This window comes from Aspergillus multicolor (genome assembly GCF_047715735.1).
Source record: "Aspergillus multicolor strain CBS 133.54 unplaced genomic scaffold BDW74scaffold_2, whole genome shotgun sequence".
Classification (NCBI taxonomy): Eukaryota; Fungi; Ascomycota; class Eurotiomycetes; order Eurotiales; family Aspergillaceae; genus Aspergillus; species Aspergillus multicolor.
The window spans coordinates 155,647-171,411 of NW_027395953.1; the positions used below are offsets into that span (position 1 = coordinate 155,647).

Here is a 15,765-nt window from a genome sequence, read left to right on the forward strand (position 1 = left end):
CAGAAAGATATCACTACTATTTTTGCGCATACACGTATAAATAAGTCTGGGCCCTTCTCGGCAGGAAGCCCTTCGGGGACTGCAGAGACTGAACAGCCCTGACGCCTCCCCGCTCCGACCCATCCCAACGCTCTCTTCCCCCTAACAGACCATGTCCCAGTTATCCAAGTCCATCACAATCTTAACCATCGCAAGCTTGGGAGCATATACGTCGCAAAAATACCTCATCGGGCAGGCACATGCTGAAGCCCCAGAACCAGAGACATCCGCACCGCCCGTGATGTTCCGCGGGTTCAGACCGGCCTCCCTGCGCGTGCAGAGCGTCGAAACCCTAAACCACAACACCAAGCGTCTGCGCTTCGAATATCCAGATAAGTCGTGGGCCAGCGGCTTGCATCTGACCTGTAAGAGGCTTGCGCATTTCTTTTCCTAATGAACGACCAGCAGCACTGACACTCCTTCCCAGCTTCCCTTCTAACCATCTGCTGGCCGCAGGAGAGCTGGCTCCCCGCGATCCGTCCGTACACGCCCGTCAGCAGTCTGCGTAAGTCGCGCCTCTTCCTCATAAATCACCACACAACCAGCAGACAAACACTGACCTAAGACTGGGCCTCTAGACCTACGCGGCACCATCGACCTCGTCATCAAACGATACCCCAACGGAAAGGTCTCCTCACACCTGCACACCCTGAACCCAGGCGACACGATCTACTTCCTCGGCGCGCTACCAGGATACCGATGGGTAACCCCGGACAAGCCCTCCAAGGTCTACCTTATAGCCGGCGGGTCGGGGATCACGCCGCTTTACCAGCTCGCGCGCGGGATCCTGGAGAATCCGCACGACCAGAGCAAAGTGCATTTGGTCTACGGGGCAAACACCGTGCACGACCTCTTTCTGAAACAGGAGCTGGATGACCTGCGGGCCAGATTCGGCGAGAGGCTCCGGGTGGATTATCTTGTTAGCGAGGGGAGGGGGAGCTCGAGTTCCAGCTTAAGTATGGACGAGGACGGGGAGAAGGACGGAAACGAGGCGCTGGTGCGGTATGGCGCACGCGTGTCGACTGGTCTTCTCGGGCAGGTATTTCGGCGTGATCGGCAACCTGGGGCAGCAGGAGACGAAAAAGTCGTTGTTTGCGGGCCGCCGGGGATGGTAGAGGTCTTGGTTGGAGGTGGCTGGGGTAGCAGAGAGTCAGGGATCCTGGCGGAGTTGGGGTTTGGCAAGGATAGAGTCCACGTCTGTTAGTCTGTTAGCTTCCACTCTTGAAGCTTTGTGTCTTACCTGTCATAAGATGTACAATAGCTGTAGCATTAGACGAACTCAGTGTGTTACGCTCGATTTTAGCCCAGGGCTAGGTAGTATCTACCATAAGTATGGTGGGTAAGCATAACGTAGCGAATCTATGGTAGAAGGCAGGAAGCTGGCGACTTGAGATGCAGCTTTTTGGGACTTGTCGCAATGCTACATTCTTGTTTATGCGTACGGAGTACGGAGTAGACTGTTCATTGATATCGCGGATACTGATCTCCGTGCTTCGAGCCGGTGAAAATAAGCAAGGCTGTGGCCCAATCGCTTCCAGCGGGCAAAATCGATCAAGCATCCTGGGAAATCGAATCGCCTCACTCTACCATCTGGAGATGCTCGCTTGACGCGGAAGAAGATTTGCTAGTGCTCATCATCTTATGCAAGCAGAAAATATCTACAAAGAACTCAGCTCTGCCACTCTAGAGTACGCCTTGGCGAGCAAGAGCAGATTTGCTGCCATGGAAGGCTTCCTGGGCACTTCGCTGTTCAATTGCTGCTTCTCTGACTGTGCCACTCCGTTTATCTTAAAGATGTTCTCCAGGTTGCAGAGGGAGGTTCTCACTTAGTTTGGCAAGCCCCTGAGCAAGAATCTATGAGCTTCTGACCATGGCCGCACCGGCTGAGCAAGTCTCCATCGGGCCCAGGAAAGCAAGAAAAACAGTTTCATTGTACATGACCTTCCTTGGCTTGAACATTTGCGTGCTTCTGGTATCTCTCGACTCGACTGCCCTTTCAGTGGTGGTGCCGGTGAGATTCAAATCCTGTCCATGCCCATTCTTCAAGTTGACATTTGTAGATGATAACACAAAATCTTCATGGTGCCACCCTCGAGGCCTTCTGGGCAAACCTCTGCTTCCTCCTTGCCGTCGTTGCGGTGATGCCAATTATCACAAGTCTCTCCGACGTCCTTGGCCGAAAGATCCCACTCTATGCGTCCTTCGTCATCTTCCTCACCGGGTCCATTGTCTTCGCTGTTGCCAACAACATGAGTGTGCTTATCGTTGGACCAGTGCTTCAAGGCCTCGGGGGCGGCGGGCTCGACGTTCTAGGAGAAGTCGTTCTGACAGACATCACCACTTTTAAAGAACGTCCGCTATACCTTGGTCTATTCTCAATCCCCATGGCCGGTGGCGCCATCTGCGGCCCTATTGTTGGCGCCGCCCTCGCCGAATACGCAACGTGGCGATGGATTGGCTGGATAAACATCCCTCTGGGTATAACAGGCTTTGCTGCTCTTCTTTTTCTTCCTCAGACTGAGGCCAATTGGTTCCACCCTCGCCCCCAAAATCCTCTGCCTCGACTGGACAGGCATGATCCTCTACCTAATTGGAAGCACTTTATTCTCCCTGCCCCTGTCCTGGGCCGGAGCCTTATACCCCTGGGTCTCATACCGCACCCTCATCCCCTTCATCCTAGGTCTCACCGTCTTGACAACATTCGGCATCTACGAAGCCCGCCCCATCCAACCCGTCTTTCCGTATCGAATCTTCAAGTCCCGAACTGCAGCAGCCACCCTAATCGGCTCCTTCACGCACGGCGCAGTCCTAAACGGCGGCCTTCTCTACCTCCTCCTCTCCTTCTAGGCTACATTCCGCGACACGCTCATGCGCTCCGCAATCGAAGTCCTCCCCGTCTGCGTCTTCATCGTCGTATTTAGCATAGCCGGAGCCCTGGCCGTCGAATTCACACGGAAATACAAACTCCTTACTATTGCCGCCTGGCCCTGTCTCGTCGTCGGCCTTGGCCTCTTCGCACTCTGGAAGCCAGGCATCTCCGACGGCCTGAAATACGGACCCCAGATACTCACAGGCACAGGCCTCGGCATAGTCTTTACGATAACGACGTTCCCCATGAATGCCAGCCAGGCTGTTGATGACGCCGACCTTACAATCGGCATTATGATCTCGTTCCGCATGTTTGGGGGTATGACGGGGTTGAGGATTGGGTCGACGGCGTTTCATAATGTGTTTGAGCGGCGCATTGCGGATATTGGAGGCGGGTTGTCGTCAGTACTTGGGATTCTGAGAGATGTGCGCGAGGCACTTGGGTTTATCCCGCTGTTGAGGGAGTTTGATAGCGAGGTGCTTGGGTATGGGGATGTGATGGAGGCGTATAGGGTTTCGTTCATGGCGGTGTTTTTGGCGCTTGCGGGGTTGGGGGCTGTAGGTTTTGTGTTTTCGTTTTTTGTTAGGGAGCTTAGTTTGAGGAGTGAGGAGGTGGGGAGGCAGGGGTTTGAGGAGAGTTGAGGGTCAGATTTGGGCTTGGATGCCTATGAATACACTGAAGTGGAAGACGGCTAGGGTAGCTCTGGTGAGGTTGATCTGTTTTGGGGATTTAGGTACAAGGTACGTAACGTAGGAAGATCTATCTAACAGTTGAACATACATGTAGAATATATATCAACAATGAAATCTTTCAGCTTAGTCTGATGCCAATTAGAGAACGCGGCCATGGTTCAACTTCAGTAGCAAGATAGCCTGTCTGGTTGTCTCCCCTTACCGCTGACCCTTGGCATGCGGGAGCATATACCTTACCTATATTAACATCTTCTATAGATATCTGACCTCATTACTAGGATCTAGGCTCATCCTCCTCGACCTATGGGGCTCCACACCGCTTGTCCACGCACTTTGGCGAAACATCAGTATTGGTCAATGCAGATTCTATTTCTTTGTACCTAACTTCCATTCATTAAGAGAGGCTCCTTCCCCGGAAATGAATTTTTCTCCTCTTCTCTCCTTTGGTTTTTTTTTCCTTGCCTCGCGAGCTGAACTGAGCTGAGCAGATCTTTATGTTCATCGGGCCCCTATCCCTGTCTGCCATCCGCTCAGCTGCTGCATCTCCTTTCAGCTCGCCATATTCGTCGGAGGTGACTTGTCAAGCGAATCAAGAAGAGAAGCCACCAATGGCAGCACCATCATTCAACCCGCCGCGTCGTCTCTACGCCCGCCAAGAAATCGAAAGCCTAATCGCCCACAACGCAAAGATCATAATCCTGGATGGCGAGGTCATAAAAGCAGACGCGTGGATCCCGTACCACCCCGGCGGCGAGAAAACGATCCTGCACCTCGTTGGCCGCGATGGAACGGATGAGATACGCGCGCTGCATTCGAGTGAGGCGCTGGCGCGCATGAGGAGGTTTGTCATTGGGCGGGTTGAGGGGAGGTGGGAGAATTCCTTGCCGCCGATTCAGGGGGGGTCGTTTAGGGGGCTGGGGGAGGGGATGGGTGAAGATGAGTGTGAAAAAGACGGCAGTACAGGGTCGTCTTCGGCGATTGGTGGTGAAGGAAAGGTAAATGGCAATGGCAATGCGCTGAAGCATGGAAAGACCGTGGAGGCATCGATAGCACATGCCATCTCATCCAATTTGACGAACTATCCTACCCTTGACCAGGAGTCTCAAGACGCAATCATCCAGAAATACCGCCAACTCGATGCGCGTCTCCGTGCTGGAGGACTGTACGAATGTCCTTATAGCGCCTACGCCATCGAAGGCCTTCGATACACGGCCCTCTTTATCCTCTTCTTAATATGCCTGCACTACGCCTATTACACACTCTCCGGCCTCTTCCTCGGTCTCTTCTGGCACCAGCTTGTCTTTACTGGCCATGACGCTGGGCATATGGGCATTACCCACAATTTCCACATCGATACCTGTATCGGAATCTTCATAGGCAATTTCCTCGGCGGACTCTCTATTGGCTGGTGGAAGAGGAACCATAATGTTCATCACATCGTGACCAATTCACCTGCCCACGATCCGGATATTGAACACTTGCCATTCTTTGCCATCTCATCTGATTTCTTTAACTCACTATATTCAAGCTACTATGATCGGATTATGACCTTCGATGGTGCTGCCGCGTGGTTTATCAAGTACCAACATTGGCTCTACTACCCCATCTTAGCACTCGGTCGATTCAACCTCTACTTCCTCGCCTGGTCTTATCTAGCTAGCCCAACGCAGGTTCTGAAAAGGGGCCCGGCGTGGTGGCATCGGTACCTGGAGATAGCTGGGCTAATCTTCTTCTGGTACTGGTTCGGGTATAGGACGCTCTACCTGTCCATAGCGAGCTGGTCGAGTAGGATTATCTTCTTGCTTGTCTCGCATGTAGTCACGGCACCTCTCCACGTGCAGCTCACTTTGAGCCATTTCGCCATGTCAACCGACACTACCAACGGCTATACATCCGGCAAGCTTACCGAGTCCTTCGCGCAACGCATGCTCCGCACCACAATGGACGTCGACTGTCCGCCCTGGCTTGACTTCTTTCACGGCGGACTGCAGTTCCAAGTCGTGCACCATTTATTCCCGCGACTGCCGAGGCATAACCTGCGGAAGGCGCAAAAGTACGTGCGGGAGTTTTGCGCGGACGTTGGGATCCCGTATGTGATCTTTGGGTTTGGAAGGGGAAATCGGGAGGTGATCGGGAGGTTGGGCGAGGTTGCAGAGCAATGGAGGGTTCTGGAGGAGTGTCGGAAGGTTGCGGCGAGGGAGTTGGTGGAGGGATTTCAGAGGTGAGGTAATTATTGGCATAGATTTTGATTCGGATATCGACCTCTGCTGTCGCAAAAACTGCATTCGGGCTATGGTCGAATCCAGCGTCTCGGCAGGACAAGTAGCAGCAAAACAGTACTGAAACGTAGCCGATAGCATACCTCTTTGCAACTGGAATCGTATCTCACCCCCCGCCGAAGGGTATGTAAACAATTGCCAGAGAAAATTTCAGGAAGGTGCGATCGATGTTGGGAGCGAGGTAGGCCAGAACAGGAAGGCGCGGACAGTCCCCGAGGCCCCGGGGCAATAGCACTTGCCTGATGAGCTGGGAGCAGAATTTGAAGCCCTGCAAATTGCTGTCTAATCCGTTTTTGCTCACCTCTTTGGTCACTTATCTTCAAAAGTGATGCTGAATCTATCTGCAGCCACCACTCCAACGGATAGAGTTGAATGTTGGTCTGACGAAATATACATACCTTTCTACGTTCAAAACCACACGATCAATTGTGAGAACCCACAAATGACCGAAATGCTCTCTGATTCTGGCCATGTCCCTTTCATTGAAAAGGTACTGCGCCAATGGCGGCATGCCTTGAACCCGAGGGAATACTGAATCCTACCTTTTTGTACCTAGCGATGAGGTTCGTGACCCTCCGCTGCTGACCTCCGCTGACCGACTTCCGCTGCGCGAGTACGCTATGGAGACCAGGCTCTTGGTGACTCAGATTGTTATTTGGAGAGTCTCATAGTAGCCTTGTAGGGCTTTGGTGCCTTCATGAATGGAAACTGAGTGGCTATAGAGGGAGAATACATTCAGGTGAGCCCTTCAATTGACTAATATGCAGACTGACTTCTCTTTGACCATATTGCTAATGATTGATGCTGTTATAGCTCCAGTCCCCTGAGCTATGATATTCAACGAGCCGAATATACTGCTAACCCACCTCCTCTGATGCGGGATACTATATCAGACTCGCCATTTCCAGCCTCTTACCACTGATCAGGATCCGCATCGGCAAAGGTAGTTCCCGCTGCAATCTCATCATACCAGACCTGGCGCGTTCCCTGGCTCCCCTCCAGATATCCCTGGTCATGCCATGAGTTCGCATAAAGGCCAGCGCGGAACTGGAACGCCCGATCGTGCGCAATCGTCGTGGCGATGTTATAGATCTCGAAGACCTTGGCCCCATCCAACCAAACTTTGAAGTATCCTGTGTTCCCAGACTGCCAGTTCACCTGCAAGACTATCTTGTGCCACTCGCCCGCGGTCACGGTGGCCAGGTTCGAGAACGTTCTTGTGGATTGGTTGCAGATAGTGCCGGTCTTCACGCGCGAGTACAGCTGGTTCCCCTGCAGCCAGATCATGGTGGACGGCATCCAGTCCTCGCACCCGCTGTCAGTAAAGTCGGCGATAAACTGCGCGATGTTGTAGGACTGGGACGTGAAATCCCAGTCCTGCTGCAAGCGGAAGGCGAAGCCGTAGAAGCCGGTATCACCTCGCTTGTAGACGTTGTTCTTCACGACTTCAGAGTGGTACCGGCCGGTATAGCCGCTGTCATAGGTTTGGATGGCCTTGATGGCGGTGGAACCCTGGTAGACGACGTTGGTGACTTGCTCGACTTTGCCGTTGTGTTCTTGGTTGATGGAGTCCCAGCCGGAGGTGGTGCCGGTGTTGCTGAAGATCTGGCTGGCCGAGGCTGTGAGGCTGAGTGCCATCAAGGCAGCCGTGGAGAAGAGTTTCGGATACATGGCGGATGGAAGAAGGAGCTCTCAAACACTGCTGGAATGATGAAAGAGAAGAAGGGACAAAGCCAGCGAGATCTCTTTAAATACCCTTTTCAACACCCGCAGCTGAAGGTATGCAACCAGAGGTACGGGCATCCTCAGCTTCAGCCCCATCGTGCCCGGTTTTTATCACATCATTGCATGAGGCCTAAGTCATTAGGCTATTGGTCTCAGACTAATCTCATCTTAGGCCGCTCGAAACAGATCAGTTCCTCTCTTGAATCTCTAGCTCGCTGCTCAGTCGACATGTTTTCAGCCCCCATGTTTGTAGAGTGCCCTGGGCTCCACCACGGCGCCTACGGGTGATTCTCTGCACAAGCAATGGCTGTGATGCACTAGCGGCGGAGCTGGGGTCTCGCTAGAGTCGCCACTAGTTACTCGAATTAGACTAATCTTCTGCAGATAATCCTTAGTGATCGATCATTCATATTGACAAACCGCGCCGCCACCAATGGCACGACACCACTGTGACGGGCCAGGGCAGATTCAGGGCGCCCGACACCGTCAGCAGCTGAATGATACTTGCTCGCAACTACTCACTTTATGGAGTTGTTGCCCGCGGACTTCTCGTGGTCCGGCCCGGCCCTTCAGGCCCTGTCGAGAGTGAGACTGGGCGCCTACCTGTTTTGGCGATCGGATTCGAGGTTCAGCCGCAAGACACGTCACGTACTCGCTATGGTTTAGCACATGGTCAGATACTGCTGCATTGTGTCGCACCCGAGTTACTTTCGCAAGTATTGATGGGTGGTCTTGAAAGTCCATGATGGCATATTTCAGCCGCCCAGGCTCCAGGCTCCAGCTAAAGAAAAAGCTGTTCATCAGGCCCGAGACAATATCCGCCGACTCGGCCCATTAACAAATCAGACCAGATCCCTTCTGGCGGCGATCAGGCAGGTAGAAGTATGGTGAGCACACCGGCTTTCATGGACGTCCCAGCTGTCGATTGCTTGCTCGCTTTTCTCTTTATTTTTCCTTCTCGGAGACTGTTGAGGCTACATTGTCTGGGTACCGCATGTCCCGAGCGTTGAACCTGCTCGATTAGAATGATCCAAATTTTTGATGAAGAGAACCCTGCATAAGACATGTCTCGACTGGGGGGAGTCCCTGCATTATGTAGGCATGGCATAAGCATCAGTGATGGTTGATTTGTTGCCGATCGCGACCTGATCAGATGGCATTATGCGTATACGCGCGTATGCGTATGAAGATGGGGAACCAGTCTAGGTACGCAGTCATGAATATGGATGGATTGCGGGGGTTACTCCAATTTCGTCTCCGATGCTACTGCACCTATGTACCCAACCGGCTTAGCCTGAGTAATAAAATAGACTTAGTTGCTATCTTTTACCACTGGGGCTCGAAAACTGCAGGGGCTAAGGCAAGCTAAGACCAGTGGTGTGAAGCCATTGATCTCGATAGCGCACTCAATTACCTAGACGAGTAAGACAATTTCAGGAGATACTCTATCCCGCCATTTACCCCTCCATGCTTCTCGCCATTTAAGTCTCTGAACCCTGTTGATTTATTCAGTAATTGATTTAGAAAGCTACCACTGAGAACCACAGCAACAATGGCGAACATACTAACCGACCTAACAACCACGATTACCACCGCGCTCTCGAACCTCCCATCACCAAACCAAATCCAAGATGCCGAGCGCATGAAGCTCCTCGGCGCAATAAGCCAGCTTCAGGAGGCACTGGAGCCTCCCGAGCTAGCCGTGCAGAGGATGAGTGTCGGGGTGCGTCGTATTTCCAGATTCCTCGGACAGCGCCTTTGGCTTGTCTTGTGTTGAGTTTGCTAACACAAGCCCTGGGTAGTTCTACCACACAGCGTTGATGCGCGTCGCACAGGGGATGGGCGTTTTCGATGCCTTTGCGGAGGCGGGGGATGCAGAAATTAGTGCCCAGGAGCTCTCTGCGACGACGAAGGGGGATGCGCTGGTTTTGAGTAAGTTCCTAATTCCCTCCGTCACTCTTCTAGTGGTCGAGAAGAACGCTACTGACTGTCGCACCAGAACGTGTAATGCGGCATCTCTGTGCGCACCGTGTCTTTGAGGCAACCGCTGCCGGGGCATACAGGCCTTTGCCGCCGGCCCTCGCGCTGAAAAGTGGCACGGTGACTAGTGAGTTATTGAAGCACCAGTGAGTAGAATACTGCATTTGGTGGAATGTGCGCTAATATTGGATATAGACATTCAGTCATGCAAGTATCCGCGAAACTCTTCGAGTATTTCGAGAAGAACGGCTACCGGAGCCCTGACGACGCCTATGACGGGCCCTTCCAGTATGCGTACGGTACAAGTGACCACTATTTCGACTGGTTGAGTAAGAACCCCGAGGTTCAACATGCTTTCAACGTGGCTATGACGGAGACCGAGCGGGATAGTGGGGACTATTGGTTCGATCTGTATCCAGTCACGGAAAAGCTGGCCAGCTCTGATCCGGATCGCGTTTCGGTTGTTGATATTGGTGGCGGCGTAGGCCACACCATTCGAGCTCTCACCAAGAAGTTTCCTGAGCTGCCGGGCAAGCTGGTTCTGGAGGATCTTCCCCATGTGATTGACGATATCAAGGAGCCGCTTCCGGAGAACGTGGCCACGGTCAAGCACAGCATGTTTGAGCCGCAGCCGATCCATGGTGCCAAGGTATACTATCTGCGGCGGGTACTGCATGACTGGCCGGACAAGCAAGCATTGCTCACTCTTTCCCATATCCGGAGCGCCATGGCGGAGGACTCGGTTCTGCTAATCCATGACTATACGTTCCCAGACGGTCATGACGGTCCTGATGTCTCACCGTTGGCGGTAACAATTGACATCCAGTTGATGGAGCTCATGTCCTCTCTTGAGCGGACACAACAGCAATGGGTGGCTATCCTGGAGAAGGCGGGGTTCAAGGTGACGAACATATATAGGGGTCGGTCCGAGGCACTCCCATCTGCCTTGTACGAGGCGACAATATAGAGACATGACCGGTGATAGAGCTGAATTCTCGCTGTTGTAGTAAACCAATAATGAAACAAAGGGCTGATGGAGGTCGCTGGAATCATGAAGTGCTGTTCTGAATCTGGTCCATTGTAGAATAATCCTGGCCGCGAGGATCATTGACCAATTTGCAGCATGCTGCGTGGAACTCCAAATGTTTCTTGAGGTAATGGCTCAATTCCTCGTGTGACTGCCCACTGACAGCCAGACAAGAGAGAAGCTCATCGTCTGCCTTTAACTCCGCCTTGAGATTTTCTAGAGCCAACGAAGCCCCTACATTCGAGTTGCAAAGTGCTTCGCAATGCGGCCACGCCAGAAGAGCGTTAATCGCTTGCAACCGGACTGAGTAATCCGGGCATTTGGATGCGATCAGCCACAGGGTCGGAATGACGCCGTTGTCGAGAGTAATTGTTGGACGCTCTGGATACCTAGCCATAATCGACTCATAATAGTCCAACAGAGACACAAATCCGGCAGTCATATCGATAGGCACCAGTCCACCGAACAAACAGGTTTCGTTGGCGACTATCTGTGCAAGACAAGTGAGGAGAGAGAGCTCTACCCTACGTCGCTCATTGTAAGTAAGGTAGTGACAAGAGCGACTGTAAAACGATTGGATCTCTGCCTGGATCCCGTAGGCAAAGGAGAGTATCTGTTGTTGCCTGCGGTACAGATTATCGGAATCGGCTTCAATCTCAGCGGCGGATAATGACCAGGCAAGACCAAGAAAAGGGACATCGACGTGTAGGAGCCGGCTCACACCATGATATACATCGTCTGGACTATGCAGCTGCAAGCTCTGGCTAGGAATCTCCGTTTCTAGCGCTGCATTGAATAGAAATGGCCGTCCCTTTCCGAACTGCGCGAACTCGACATCGAGCCGCTGAAATGTTTCGACCAAGCAACGATTCAAAGGCGATGCGCGATGCTGCTCCTCGAGTTCCTCTCCCAAGACGCGAAGTCCGCCTCGAAGGTGTTGCACGGCACGATCATACTGCCCGAGAAGAGACTCGGTAATGACAAAAATTAAGCAGCATAATAGAACGACTTCCCGCAACTGGGGATCGCGCGTGGCCTGACGTTGGTTCAAAATGGAAAAGGAGCGGGAGGCCTGTTCGAGTGCGAAACGATGGCGGGGGGCGGAGAGATTCTCCCCAGACAAGCGCATATGGTTTTGGCAAGAATCTTCGTGGATGGCGCCAAGCATACTGGCGGCATGGTAGACCGCACGGTCGAGATGGCTCATCTGCAAAGCCAGTCTCTGCCAGAGAGAGGAGTCGAAGAAAGCCAGCAAACTCGGAATTGAGCATTGTGCAAAGTATGAGAAGGAGCGCATCTCGTCCGCGGTTGTCAACCATCCCAATCGCGATGCAATCACAGGGTGTGTCGCGGGTGCGGACTTGTTGATTGGCAGTCGAGATAAATCATAACCGTCGCATTTGCGGCCGGTGGAGACGCAGTTGTTACAGGCTCCAGGGGTTTCATCGCATTTCTTATGCCGGGCGCTGCCAAAAAAAAAATCAGTCTAGGCAACTTGGAGGTGTTCACGGTATCTTACCGGCAAGTTCGGCAGCCCGTGAGAGATCGAGTGGTGAACTTTCTGCGCCGTGTCGGCATTGCGTCAGGAAATGACCGTGGTCGAGGCATTGTACAAATGAAAGGTGATGAAGTGCTTGACTGTATTGTTTTCAATCGGCGACATGACCACTGGGTAGGAAAGGATCCCGATTTCTGCTATATTGAAAGAGCAGAGTTGGGCTGAAGACTGATCGACAGCGTTGAAGAGAGAATGGGTGACATTTAAAGAAGTCAAAATGGTTCTACCTATCAACAGATTAAACACAGCCTCTAGACTTCAGCTATCGATAGCATAGCCACGTGCGGATGGCACCCAAGCACCGAAAAGGGAAGGTGGATCGCCGACATCGGGATCCGCCCTATTCTTGGAAATACGAACTATACTTCGTATCTTCAGGGTCCCCAACTCTTCATGATCTCCCATCAAGACATCAACACTGTCAACTGGCCACCCGAATTTGCAAGACAGATTACGGAGTCATCACTTGTGCCAATGATCTGCGACCGAGCAGTGATGTGCGCTTTCCGAGCCTCGACAGCCGCAGCTGGGAATCTGACCAATACAGAGTACGCAGTACATGGAGACGGAGCGATAAGCATTGAGAAGAGAAATCCAATGACCAATGAACTGATATATTTCAAGCTTAGGTTGGAATGCTGCAATGCATGATGCCTCTGTGGTGTGCAGCCCTTTGCTTGGCTGCGCCGAAAAAGCAAAAACAAAAAACAAAAGCAAAGAGCAATCGAAGACCGCATAAGCTCAACCTCATGACGACGTCCAGTTTCATCGAAGCTAGGCACGCGTCCTCCTCAACACCTGGCCATGATCGAGCAGAAAGATGAAACCACAATCCAGAGCTCCGAGCCAGCGATCGAAACCAACGAGAGCAAAGACACCCGGCTGATTCTCCGCAAATTCGACATCTATCTGCTCTCCCTCTTCACCGTCATCAACCTCTTCAGCTTTATCGACCGCGTCAATATCGGGAATGCGCGTCTGCTCGGGCTGCAGGAGGATCTTGATCTCTCTGGTCTGCGCTTCAACATTGCATTGACGTGCCTCCTTGTCTCATACTGCGTTGTTGAGTTGCCGTCGAATATCTTGTGCAAGCTTATTGGCGGACATGTCTACGTACCTGTTTTGGTATTCTGCTTTGGGACTGTTACGATGCTTACCTCGCTCGTGACGGATAGAGGGGGGTTATATGCTTGTAGGTTTGTGCTGGGAGTGTTTGAGGGGGGGATTTCGCCGGGGTTAGTGTTTATGTTGTCCTTGTTGTAAGTCTGCTTGTCTTGCACAAGACTCTCGGTAGAGCTGACAGGACGCGCCAGCTATCGTCGGCATGAGCTTGGGTCCAGAACGAGCATCTACATCTCTGCATCGTCAGCAAGCGGTGCGTTCGGTGGCTTGCTTGCTATTGGTCTATCTAAGGTTCCTCAATGGGGTCTGATCCATACGTGGAAGAATATCTTCTTCTTTGAGGTTAGCAAATCCGTCCTCTTGTACTTTCATTACTAACTGGAAGCTGCAGGGACTTGTTTCCATTATCCTCGCAATAATCGCCTTCTTTAGCATCCCAAGTGGTCCTGACACAGCACAGTTCCTCACCGAGTCTCAGAGGAGGATAGCTGTAGAAAGAATTCGTCTTGACGCCGCCGGAACAAGCGAGCATTCACGTACGACATTCCGACATGTCGCCCAGGGTCTGACAACCCTGCCCATTGTTGCATGTGCATTAGGCTTCTTCTTTGGAAAGTGAGTCCCCCACCTTGCATTCATTCCCGTCGGAACCTATACTGAGCTAACATGCCCAGCACATGCGCCCAATCCTTCTCCCTCTTCTCCCCATCCATAATCCGCGCAATGGGCTACACCGACGAACTCGCCCAACTCCTCTCCGTCGGACCCTACGTATGCCCTCACCCACTTCCCACTCATCACAACCTAGACTATCCAGCTAGTTAACAAGACAAAAGGCCGCAGCCTGCCTCCTCTCCATTCTAACCGGCTACATCTCCGACCACTACCGGACAAGAGGGTACATAATCCTCATCACTGCGCCCCTCGCTATAACCGGCGTAGGTATGCTCCTCTTCCTGCCGGCCTCCATGCCCTCCGCAAAATACGGCGCGCTGTACCTCGCCGCACCCGGGATCTTCTCCTTCCTCCCGCTGTACATTACCTGGGCTGTAAATAATGCTGCAACTCCCACGGTGAAAGCCGCTGCAAGCGGCCTTGTTTTTACAGTTGGATCCCTGGGTGGAATCTTGGCGCCTTGGGTGTATCTGTCGGAAGATGCGCCTGAGTATCGGAATGGGCATGCGATTATGTTTGCTTTTTTGGTGGCGGCTTGGGCCGTTGCGGGGGTTCTTATTGTTTGGATAAAGTGGGAAAATAGGCAACGAGCAGAGGGGAAGAGGGACTGGGTGCTTGAGGGGTTGGATGAGGGGCAGAGGGAGGGGTTGAGTAGTCGACATCCGGGGTTTAGGTATGTTATCTGAGCCTGAACTGAGAAGAGCGGTTATCGCTCTAGATCAAGGGCTATACGATAGACAGCAACCTAGAGGATTATGCTTAGCAATTTCCCATATATACCAGCTACACAACTGCCATTACCATTACCATCCCAGTAAGAACCAAACGACACCAGCAGTCGACACAGACAAGCCAAAAGTGGTATATTTTGAAGCCGCGACATCAAACCCAAACCTCCCCAATCAGAAAATCCCAATCATTTCTTCCAATTCACCCCAACCTCAAGCCCAGGCGAAACCGCCGTCCCAGGCTCATACCCGCCCTCAGGGTTATAAGTCATGACCGGCGGCGGCTGGTACCCAGCCGAGCCCACCGTCTGAAAGCGCCGCATCTGCGCATCGAGCTCCTTCTCCTGCTGCACAAGCACACAGCACGAGCAGCAGCAGGAGAGAATACAGTCTCCGCCAACGGAACCCTTGATGCCGAACTTCTCGCGCATGTCGCGCCGCTTCATCATCATGAGGACCCATTGAAGACCGCAGCAGTTGGCGAGGAGGAAGAGGCAGCACTGCCGCAGCATAATTAGTGGGTGGAATAGGGATGGAGGGGTTGGTAGGCTTACGTCGCCGTTCACGTTACTCCCTTCTTTTAGACCGGGGTCTTCGAGGCGCTCGGATTGTTTGCCGTAGAGCATGCAGGGGCAGCACCAGCTCATGAAGCCTGATTGGGGTTAGTTGGGTTTGAATGGTGTTGGGAGAGAGAGGCGTACAAGCTTGGATGGGGCTGAAGCAGCTCCATACTGAGTTGTTCCACTCGTTTGACATGTTGATGGGTAGAATTAGATATAAATCTATATCTTTGAATGTTTGCGATAATGCGATTGAGGGTAAAAAAATTGAGGACTAGAATTGAAGCTTCAAGTTGGACGAAGGGCGGGGTCGGCCTGTTTTTAAACGGCTTTCAGCCCTCAGGCCTCAGCTGCAACAAAGCTAGGATGATCATCACGGACACAGGAGCTCGTATTCTCCATCATTGGATAAGCCTCCTCAAAGCCACCAAAGCCACCGAAGCCAAGTCTGAGGCTGTGAGATCAATGCGAGTCTCCGCCGGTGCTCCGCCGTCTTAGGTTGGGGGCGGCT

The 15,765-nt window shown here is 52.5% G+C and overlaps 8 protein-coding genes across 8 annotated transcripts; 5 read left to right on the top strand and 3 right to left on the bottom strand.

Moving 5' to 3' along the window:
- Nucleotides 1-151: 151 nt before the first annotated feature.
- BDW74DRAFT_173144 (cytochrome b5 reductase family protein) lies at nucleotides 152-1,243 on the top strand (the record flags this gene model as incomplete). The annotated part of the gene is made up of 3 exons (XM_073727727.1): nucleotides 152-404; nucleotides 467-544; nucleotides 618-1,243. 3 exons carry the CDS (start codon nucleotides 152-154, stop codon nucleotides 1,241-1,243), a joined length of 957 nt encoding a protein of 318 aa, XP_073588374.1.
- Nucleotides 1,244-1,909: 666 nt separating this feature from the next.
- On the top strand, nucleotides 1,910-3,549 carry BDW74DRAFT_173145 (major facilitator superfamily domain-containing protein; the record flags this gene model as incomplete). Its single annotated transcript, XM_073727728.1, has 4 exons — nucleotides 1,910-2,050; nucleotides 2,100-2,517; nucleotides 2,612-2,844; nucleotides 2,887-3,549. 4 exons carry the CDS (start codon nucleotides 1,910-1,912, stop codon nucleotides 3,547-3,549), a joined length of 1,455 nt encoding a protein of 484 aa, XP_073588375.1.
- Nucleotides 3,550-4,517: 968 nt separating this feature from the next.
- Nucleotides 4,518-6,386, top strand: BDW74DRAFT_143465 (acyl-CoA desaturase). The gene has a single exon (XM_073722878.1). The coding sequence runs from the start codon at nucleotides 4,527-4,529 to the stop codon at nucleotides 5,823-5,825; it is 1,299 nt and encodes a 432-aa protein (XP_073588376.1). The 5' UTR covers nucleotides 4,518-4,526; the 3' UTR covers nucleotides 5,826-6,386.
- A 122-nt stretch (nucleotides 6,387-6,508) lies between these two features.
- Nucleotides 6,509-7,820, bottom strand: BDW74DRAFT_42187 (polysaccharide lyase family 20 protein). Its single transcript, XM_073732749.1, has one exon. The coding sequence runs from the start codon at nucleotides 7,548-7,550 to the stop codon at nucleotides 6,792-6,794; it is 759 nt and encodes a 252-aa protein (XP_073588377.1). The 5' UTR covers nucleotides 7,551-7,820; the 3' UTR covers nucleotides 6,509-6,791.
- Nucleotides 7,821-8,581: 761 nt separating this feature from the next.
- On the top strand, nucleotides 8,582-10,551 carry BDW74DRAFT_186179 (uncharacterized protein; the record flags this gene model as incomplete). The annotated part of the gene is made up of 4 exons (XM_073731205.1): nucleotides 8,582-9,327; nucleotides 9,407-9,536; nucleotides 9,604-9,730; nucleotides 9,780-10,551. Exons 1-4 carry the CDS (start codon nucleotides 9,157-9,159, stop codon nucleotides 10,549-10,551), a joined length of 1,200 nt encoding a protein of 399 aa, XP_073588378.1. The 5' UTR covers nucleotides 8,582-9,156.
- A 41-nt stretch (nucleotides 10,552-10,592) lies between these two features.
- BDW74DRAFT_42182 (Zn(II)2Cys6 transcription factor) lies at nucleotides 10,593-12,336 on the bottom strand. Its single transcript, XM_073732748.1, has 2 exons — nucleotides 12,131-12,336; nucleotides 10,593-12,077 (listed from the first exon to the last, which is right to left on the bottom strand). Exons 1-2 carry the CDS (start codon nucleotides 12,217-12,219, stop codon nucleotides 10,634-10,636), a joined length of 1,533 nt encoding a protein of 510 aa, XP_073588379.1. The 5' UTR covers nucleotides 12,220-12,336; the 3' UTR covers nucleotides 10,593-10,633.
- Nucleotides 12,337-12,973: 637 nt separating this feature from the next.
- On the top strand, nucleotides 12,974-14,767 carry BDW74DRAFT_186182 (uncharacterized protein; the record flags this gene model as incomplete). The annotated part of the gene is made up of 5 exons (XM_073731206.1): nucleotides 12,974-13,428; nucleotides 13,483-13,633; nucleotides 13,683-13,906; nucleotides 13,966-14,062; nucleotides 14,128-14,767. 5 exons carry the CDS (start codon nucleotides 12,974-12,976, stop codon nucleotides 14,650-14,652), a joined length of 1,452 nt encoding a protein of 483 aa, XP_073588380.1. The 3' UTR covers nucleotides 14,653-14,767.
- Nucleotides 14,768-14,783: 16 nt separating this feature from the next.
- Nucleotides 14,784-15,733, bottom strand: BDW74DRAFT_42260 (PLAC8 family protein). The gene is made up of 2 exons (XM_073732750.1): nucleotides 15,396-15,733; nucleotides 14,784-15,346 (listed from the first exon to the last, which is right to left on the bottom strand). The coding sequence occupies exons 1-2, from the start codon at nucleotides 15,448-15,450 to the stop codon at nucleotides 14,883-14,885; spliced, it is 519 nt and encodes a 172-aa protein (XP_073588381.1). The 5' UTR covers nucleotides 15,451-15,733; the 3' UTR covers nucleotides 14,784-14,882.
- Nucleotides 15,734-15,765: the final 32 nt, after the last annotated feature.

Excerpts from the sequence above, each read along its gene's own strand:
- BDW74DRAFT_143465 (XM_073722878.1), top strand. The coding sequence starts at position 4,527 with ATGGGTGAAGATGAGTGTGAAAAAGACGGCAGTACAGGGTCGTCTTCG.
- BDW74DRAFT_42260 (XM_073732750.1), bottom strand. The coding sequence starts at position 15,450 with ATGTCAAACGAGTGGAACAACTCAGTATGGAGCTGCTTCAGCCCCATC. Across the intron at positions 15,347-15,395 it reads CTTCAGCCCCATCCAAGCTT|GCTTCATGAGCTGGTGCTGC; the intron begins GTACGCCTCTCT and ends AACCCCAATCAG.
- BDW74DRAFT_42187 (XM_073732749.1), bottom strand. The coding sequence starts at position 7,550 with ATGTATCCGAAACTCTTCTCCACGGCTGCCTTGATGGCACTCAGCCTC.
- BDW74DRAFT_42182 (XM_073732748.1), bottom strand. The coding sequence starts at position 12,219 with ATGCCTCGACCACGGTCATTTCCTGACGCAATGCCGACACGGCGCAGA. Across the intron at positions 12,078-12,130 it reads ACGGGCTGCCGAACTTGCCG|CGCCCGGCATAAGAAATGCG; the intron begins GTAAGATACCGT and ends TTTTTTTGGCAG.